This window comes from Acanthamoeba castellanii, assembly GCF_000313135.1.
Source record: "Acanthamoeba castellanii str. Neff unplaced genomic scaffold scf7180000084754, whole genome shotgun sequence".
Taxonomy (NCBI): Eukaryota; Discosea; order Longamoebia; family Acanthamoebidae; genus Acanthamoeba; species Acanthamoeba castellanii.
In genome coordinates, this window is record NW_004457415.1 from 108,982 (window position 1) to 116,845 (window position 7,864).

Consider the following 7,864-nt stretch of genomic DNA (forward strand, 5'->3'; position numbering starts at 1 on the left):
CCACGCCCACGCCCACGCCCACGCCCACGCCCACGCCCACGCCCACGCCCACGCCCATCTGTCGGCGTCAGTCATCGCGCGCTGCAAGCACGAGAGGGAAAGGCCTGCGAGACCTTGTCCGAGCTCGATGACGAGCGGCTTGGTGGCGTGTGCTTGATCGAACAGCTCCTTCGACGGCCACAGCCGACCCACGTAGTTCACTGCGACGCGCACACGTACCACCGCACACACCACGCAATCAGCGATTAAATGGGATCCACGCCCCACCGGGCAACGCGCGTGCGGTTGTGGGTACGCACCGGCCACCTTGCACCCGACGATGGGTCGTCTGCCCGTGCCGGGCCGCACTGTCCGCTTGCTCACGCCTCCGTCTTCGGTCACCACCACCACCACTCCCTCCCCACCGCCTTCTTCTTCTTCTACCGCCCACCAGCGCCACCAGGCGTCTTCTTCGTCTTCCGCAGCGCTGCTGGGTGGTCGCTGCTGGGCGGTGGTGGTAGAAGTGGTGGGCCGCAGCAGGGTGGACCACTTGGCCTCGAGCCGGATGCCGCCCCCTTCTGCTGCTCCGCTGTCGTCGCCCTGCTCCCGGCCCCGCTGGCGGAGGTGCTCCTGCAGTTTGCGTTCCCATTCGGCGTCCCAGGCCTCCTCCGCCGTGCTAGGTGGTGCCACGTCGCCCACGTCCTCCTCCCCATCTTCTGATTCTTCGTCAGCTTCATCGCTGGTGGTCACCTCCGCGTCGCCCCACAGCGTTCCCTGCTTCTTCTCTTCTACTTCTCTTTCCCTATCCTGCTCCATGCCCTCTCCTGTCGCGCCACAACATACTCTTCTGCAAACCCCACGTGTCCTGGACAAATAAATAAAATAGATAAAATAAAATGAATATGCTCTTTCTTGTCCTTTTAGAAGTATTATCATATAATTTGTGTTTTGTACAGGCGTGAAGAGGCCGCTGAACAGAAGTTGGGTGGTGTAGCTCACTGAGGAGAGGAAAATAAATAAATAATAAAACAGTGTTAGTGCGAGAGAAGACGTGATGAAAGGTGTAAAAGTACCTTTTTGGACTTCTTCGAGGTGGACTTCTTCTTCTTTTTCTTCTTGATCTTCTCCAAGACGCCGCCGCCTTGCGATGGCATGCCGGCGTTGGTGACGCGCGCCTGCACGATGGCGCGGGCTCGCTCGAGCTCCCGCATCAGCGCCCTGTTCTGTTCTTCGAGGTTGCGCACTGACTCCTCGAGCTGCTGCTTGGGCATGTTCTTGATCTTGACCAGCTCCACCTTGAGCCGTCGATTCTTTTCCTCCATCTGAATAGCCGTCTGCGTCACTGTGTATACAACATCGTGAGCGCGTCGCACACGCACACGCACACGCACACCGACGCATGTGCCTGTGCAGACAAGAGTTGATGATGACAAGGGTACCCTCGTTCTGCTTTTCCAACATCTTGAGGTCGGCCTTGATATCCAGCAGTTCGTTCTGGTGTTTTCGCAGCGCTCGGGCAGAGAGCATCTTGGTGACACCGCTGGCAGAACAAAGGGGCATGGTGAGCCATCGGTGTCGCGTCGTGTCGTGTGTGTGTGTGTTGTGTGCGTGTCGTGTCGTGTGTGTGCGTGCGTGCGTGTGTGTTGTATATGCGTGTGTTGTGTGTGAATATGTGCGTGTCGTGTGTTGTATATGCGTGTGTTGTGTGTGAATGTGTGCGTGTCGTGTGATGATAAGAATACCTGAACACAATCGCTGACGACGTGATTGCTGTGGCGATGATCTGATTGTGAACAGTGTTTCTGTTGCAAAAGAGAGCGAGGTTAGACTAGCTGCCTCGTATTTAAAGCGGCACAGGCTACGCAAGGACGAGAAAAATTGCGCACCCATAGTAGAGAATGAAGAAGGCGGCCATGGCCATGCCCAAGGAGATGACAGTGACGATTATATTGACCAGCGTCTGTCGTGACTCACCAGGCGTCTTAGCAGGAATGCCTTGTGTGCGTGTGTGTGTGTGTGTGTGTCACCACAAATCAGCACTTTGTTTATGCACCTCTCGCTCGCGGGGGGAGAGGAGGACTTACCCAACTTCTGACACAGGGCCAATATCTCTTCCTTGAGGTCCTTGTTCTGGAGGTCCACTTCCATGTTCTTGGCCACCACGTAGAATAAGGGGATCAACACCTGGCATCGCAGCAACGTGGCGCGTGAGACGGGTTGGGTTTGCAAACCCGAGCACACGAACAAACCAAGCGACAGGACGACACGCACAAGCACGAGATTGAGGCTTCCGATAAAGAGCTCGGATTCGAGGGAGAAGGCGAGCGGCGCGACCGTAGCGCCTAACACACAACACACGCAGCACACAACACGGCACACACGGCAGGTGTCAGCAGGACACGATGAAACCACGCAGTTGCGCCAGTACCTGTTGCGATTCCGGCCATGTTGCAGATGGTTTTGATGCGCGCTGGGACCTCCTTTCGCGTCACCACCTTCACCGCCGCGTTGTACAGACCTGCCGGCCCAACGTGATCGTATTAATAATATATTATTGATATTTGTGCACATTATTTATTTATATTTAAATAAATATAGATAATTAAAAGATGAGCGCACCATATTGGTCCTGCGTCTCGAGATCGGCGTAGGTGAGGCCGTAGACTCCACCCTGCGGTACCGTGGATGCTGGGAAGAAGGGCGTGGACTCGGTCATACTGGCGTGGCCTCGCCCCCGATCATCGTCATCTTCGTCTTCTCGTTGGGCGTTGACAAACGCTGAGTATCGATCGCCACTGTTGTCCTGCTCGTCTCGTCCGCCAGCACCTCCTCTCACGAGATGGCTTTCCTCATCGTAATCGCTGTCCGTGTGGCTTCGATCGCTGCCCCCTCCTCCGCCCCCGTAGGGATTGTATGTGTAGTTGTAGCCTCCACCTCCGCCCCCGTAGCCTCCATAGCCTCCACCGCCGCCGTAGGGGTAGGAGGTGCCCATCGAATTGTAGCCCCCGCCCCCGCCTCCATAGGAAGTGCCGTAGCCTCCTTCCTGCATCTCTTCTTCAGCAGCGATGAGAGAAAATTAAATCTCCCACCCCTAAAATGTAGTGCCGCGTTGACCTCGGGTGAAGGAGGCCGAGCGGGAGTGCAAGGAGGAAGGATAGAGAAGAGAAGAAGGGACTGTGGTGGTGGGTTTCTTCTTTCTCGGGCGTGCAGGCCAGGGAGAAGTGAGAACGTGAGAACACGCTTCTGTTGCCCAAAACTTGCATTTCTATTGGTTTTCTTTTTGGCTCTTTGGTCCAAATTCCTCACATTCCAGCCGTGTGGGCTGGTGTTGCTTCTGTTGCCTATCCCGGCCAACCAGGGACCCTTTTTGCCACACCGCGCGATGCACACCACTATCTCTTTCTGTTGCATCTCCATAATCCCCTTTCTATTTTCATTTGTATGTTCTATTGTCAAACAATACTACGCGGGCTCGCTGTTTGCGCAATCGATTCCAAGCTCCAGCAACATTCGAGGTCACAAGAGCTTGCAAAGTGGCATGCCGAGCATTGCACTGACCTGGACGGTCGGAGTAACCGAGCGGGGCTAGGTGCCTGGCCTGGGAGCGTGAGACTTGGATCTGGGCTGACGAGAACACCGGCCTGAGAAGAGGAGGGGAGCTGTTGGAAATAACTCCGGAATCCCGTTATCTTTGACGGTCAAAAGACCTCAGCTTTCCAATGGCCGACCCGGGCTCGGGCGTGCCACCCTGCCGCATCTCCCTGGTGGAGATGGCCGCCCGGTATGGTGCCAAGTCTTGATTTCCCTTATTCCCCAATTCCTTATTCAACCACACTCTTGCACTGCGCCTCTGCCAGCCCACTTCCCCTCCTTACAGTACCCTCCCACCAGCGACTGGCAAGAGACCTCTTTGCGAGTCCCAAAGCCCAAAAGAACGAACGCGAAGACTGCGAAAGGTGAAAGAACGAATAGCGACACTGCGAGCGAACAAACAATTGGGAACAATGGCCTCTGCGCTGGCGACCTACACTCCCTTCGACAAAGAGGCCAGGGTAGAGGAGCTCCTTCTGAAGCAGCGCCCACCCCCTGGCCCTGACCAACAGCAGCCACACAACAGTCGAGTGCGCATGATGTACTGGACGATGAAGAACGACGAGCTGGCCAAGGGCGACCTCGAGCGAGCTGTTACCTGTCGCGACTGTGAGCCGCAGGATCCTGCGCGTGAACTACCCCAGGCCGGCGGCGCCGACGAGGGCGGTGTTGTGTTCGGCCGGGACCGCCGCGGCCACGAGCTTTTGAGACGAAGCGACGACGAGAGCGGAGAAGAGTCGCAGCCGCTCACGGCTGGCCTTGTCGAGGAGCGCAACAAGAAGAATCATCACAATCACCATCAACATCACCATCACCATCATCAAAGCAGACACCACCAAGGTCCGCAGGTGTTGGTGGTCCCATCGCTCCACCCGTGCGGCCCCACAGCCAGCCTGCTCGACTACATCGCGGGTCTGCGGTACTACGAGGAGCGACAGCTGTACCACATCTTTCTCCTGCGCAAGCGCGATCCGTCGTTCCGGGTCATCTTCGTGTCATCGGTCGACATCCCTCACGAGGTGATCGCCTACTACTTCCGCCTCATGCGCTCCACTGGCAGGTGACGGCACCCCTTCGTCTTCTTCATCTCATTGGTCCAATTTTTATTTTTTTAGCATTTACTTATTTATTTCTTTCTTTCTTCATTAAATTCTGATTCTTGTGGTGGAGAGCAGCTTTACGGATGAAGATGAGGCGAGCTGGTGGGAGCGGCTGGTGCTGCTGCCTGTGCGCGACGCGTCGCCCACGCCGATAACCAAGAAGATCTTGCGCCACCCGACTTTCCTGTCCCAAGTGCGCTCCCAGTACGCTACACCCCCATTCTCAAGAAGAGGCTTTGTCTCGCGCTCTCTTGGTGACTCTTGGCACTGACTTTGACTGTCTCTCTCAGCACTTCGCCCGACACGGGCATGTTCTGCGTGTTCACGACCGGCCGGGAGGAGAAAATCGCTTCATCACTGCGTACGGAAACGACCATCACCTGCGCGCCAGTGGGTGGTGGTGGTGGTGGTGGTGGTGGAAGTTTTAACGTTTGACCACCACCGGTGCCGCCTTGCAGGGGTTCCGCTGTTGGCCGTACGAAAGAATTGCCTCCACTTTGGGACCAAGAGCGGGTCGCGCGAGGCCTTCCTGCGCACGGGCGTTCCGCACCCGCAGGTGCGCTTCTTGCCACACCACTCCCCATCGACTCTGTCCCTCTCTCTTGGGCCTTACCAACTTTTGCGGCTTGAACAGGGAACGAAGCTCTGCCATTCCAAGCGCGAGCTGGCCCAGGAGATGGCCGGCCTGTGGCGCTACCTCAAGGCCAAGTACCAGCGGCTCACCGCTCACCACACCAACGGCGTACGTTCCCTGTCAGCGCGCGCATGGTGTGTGTCGTGTCGTGTGTGCGTGTGTGTCGTGTCGTGAGTGTCGCATGTTGTTCATTGATGATTGTGTACTCGTACAGAGCAAGGGGTTGTGGCGTGCGTTGATGCCGCGAAAGGTGGTGATTAAGCTGGACGATGCGTTCTCCGGCGAGGGCAACGCGCTGCTCGACATCACCGAGTTGCACGCCTACCGGGGCGACAACCACTCCACCCAGTTCGTGGACCTCATCGAGCAGCAGTTCACGCACGAGCGCACGCGATTCCAGGCCGTCGAAGAGTGCTGGGACACGTTCGCTCCCAAGTGCGCGTCTGTCGGCGTGCTCGCTGAGATCTTCCTCGACTCATCGGACCACGTCAAGTACATTTACCACTCCACCAGCTCGTTTTAACTCCGACTCACAACGTCGTACCTGATCTTACCTCAAAATCGCGACACACACACTCACACACACACACACACACACACACACGAAACAGCAACCCGTCAGGTCAGGCCTGTATCGACAGCGACGGCCAGGTCCATCTCATGGCGACCCACGAACAGATGATGGGCGGGCCTGACGGCCAAAACTACCAGGGCTGCGTGTTCCCTGCGCAGTCGACCTACCGCCTCACCATCCAATCCAACGTTCGCAAGGTGGGCCAATATTTGGCCTCGCAGGGCGCTATCGGCCACTTCTCGGTCGACTTCCTCGCCAGGCGCGTCGACCTCTCCAACCCGAGCACGCCGGTGCGACTGGTGGCCGAGCGCCACACCCCGGAGACCTCGGTCTGCGAGGATGAGGCCGACATGGTCGAGGCCAACTGCGCCTTCGACGAGGACGGCTATCTTTGGGACTTGCACGCGCTCGAGGTACGGTCGTGATGATCACGTGATCGGGTGCCGTGTGAATTAATTATGGGTTGTGTACGGTCGCCGCGCTCGCCACGCGCTGGGTGGTTCGCGCAGATCAATCTTCGCCCCGGAGGAGCAACGCACCCGATCATGACCCTCAACCTCCTGACCGATGGGTACTACGACGAGTCCACCGGCCTGTACACCCTCGACGAGGACAGCCCCACCTACGAGGGGCTCCTCGACGACCAGAAGAAGTGATTCCCTTCCCGGCCTGCTGTGTTGTGTTGTGTTTGGCGTTTGCTGACCTGTGGTACCACAGGCACCGGTACTACGTGGCCAGCGACAACGTCAAGCATACGGCCTTCGTAGGCATGACGCCGGGCGAGATCATCGGCCTCTTCGAAGGCCACCCGCTTGAATTCGACGGCCGACGCGCCACCGGCACGGTTCGTACAACTCTCAGCTCGCAGTCCGATGCACTGTGATGATTGTACTGACGCACTCTCTCGCGTTTATTTGTTGATAACGATGATGACGCGCAGATCTTCCACATGCTGAGCTGCGCGCGCGAGTACGGCAAGCTGGGGATGGTGTGCATCGGCAGCTCCCCCGCCGAAGCTCGGGCCATCTACGACGCCACCTTCCAGCGCCTCCTCGACTCACGCCAGCACTCCTCACCCTTCTCCTCCTCCACCATGTAACTACAACCGCCGTGAGCCGGCCGCTCTGCTGGCGCTCCGCCCGGCTATTTTTAAATTCCGGCGCTAAAAGAAAATGCCGACGAAAAGCTCAAAAAAAACCCGCACACGGAGAACACGAGGAAGAACTTGTGGTGCTGCTCTTGTCGAAGTGTCTTGTTAGGTCCCGACGATGATGGAGAGCACTGACGGAGCGCTGGCGACAAAGAAGCAGCCGGTCGGGCTGCCGTTGTGGCGTGGCGGCAGTGCACCGCAGGCGGCTCCGGGCAGGCACTCGCCGCTACTCGACGACCGCCCCCTGCCCCCGAGCCCGCCGCCCCACGAGCCCCTCCAGCCCGTGCGCCGGGCGTGGGGCGGGGGCGCAGTGCCGCTCGTGGCCGGGTCGCCACTGCCCGACATGGGCGCCTTCTCCTACTCCTCCTACCCCTCGACCCTGCCCGCACTCGGCAGCCCCATACCAGAACCGCAGCAGCAGAAAGAAGATGAAGAAAAAATAGAAAAAGATGAAGATGAACCAACCAGCAACTACAAGAAGGAAGAAGATGTGGGGTGGATTAGCGTTGAGAGCGCGCACGTGGGGGCCATCGCACCCCTGCCGCCCTCGCCGCGCCCCCCACAGGCGGTCGAGGAAGAGAAGGAGGGAGAGGCGCACAATGCACCCGGGCAGGAGCTGCCCCGGCCGGACCTGGGCTCACCTGTAGGAGGCACTGCCTCGAGGCCAACGTCGACCGGGGTGGCTGCGGGATCGTACGACATCGCCATCAGCGCCCCGTTCGACTTCCCGCGCGACGACACGCAAGGCTTCTCTACCTTTGCTCCCAGCTACGCCGGTCGGGTGGCGCAACCGCCGTGCGTGCTACCCCGCTCTTTGGCCGTGCGCAGCCCCTGAG

General features: G+C 58.4%; 2 protein-coding genes and 1 pseudogene across 2 annotated transcripts in view; 2 read left to right on the top strand and 1 right to left on the bottom strand.

Moving 5' to 3' along the window:
- Positions 1-67: 67 nt before the first annotated feature.
- ACA1_202990 lies at positions 68-3,028 on the bottom strand (annotated as a pseudogene).
- A 1,081-nt stretch (positions 3,029-4,109) lies between these two features.
- On the top strand, positions 4,110-6,977 carry ACA1_203000 (uncharacterized protein; the record flags this gene model as incomplete). The annotated part of the gene is made up of 11 exons (XM_004338261.1): positions 4,110-4,410; positions 4,459-4,630; positions 4,746-4,874; positions 4,961-5,031; positions 5,129-5,226; positions 5,305-5,412; positions 5,519-5,796; positions 5,946-6,291; positions 6,388-6,530; positions 6,596-6,722; positions 6,819-6,977. 11 exons carry the CDS (start codon positions 4,110-4,112, stop codon positions 6,975-6,977), a joined length of 1,932 nt encoding a protein of 643 aa, XP_004338309.1.
- Positions 6,978-7,149: 172 nt separating this feature from the next.
- Positions 7,150-7,864, top strand: part of ACA1_203010 (RhoGEF domain containing protein) — a gene marked incomplete at both ends in the record, with an annotated part of 3,145 nt that continues 2,430 nt past the window's right edge. The window contains one exon of the mRNA XM_004338262.1: positions 7,150-7,823. Coding sequence (XP_004338310.1) covers positions 7,150-7,823 — 674 coding nt within the window. The remainder of the gene's footprint in view (positions 7,824-7,864) is intronic.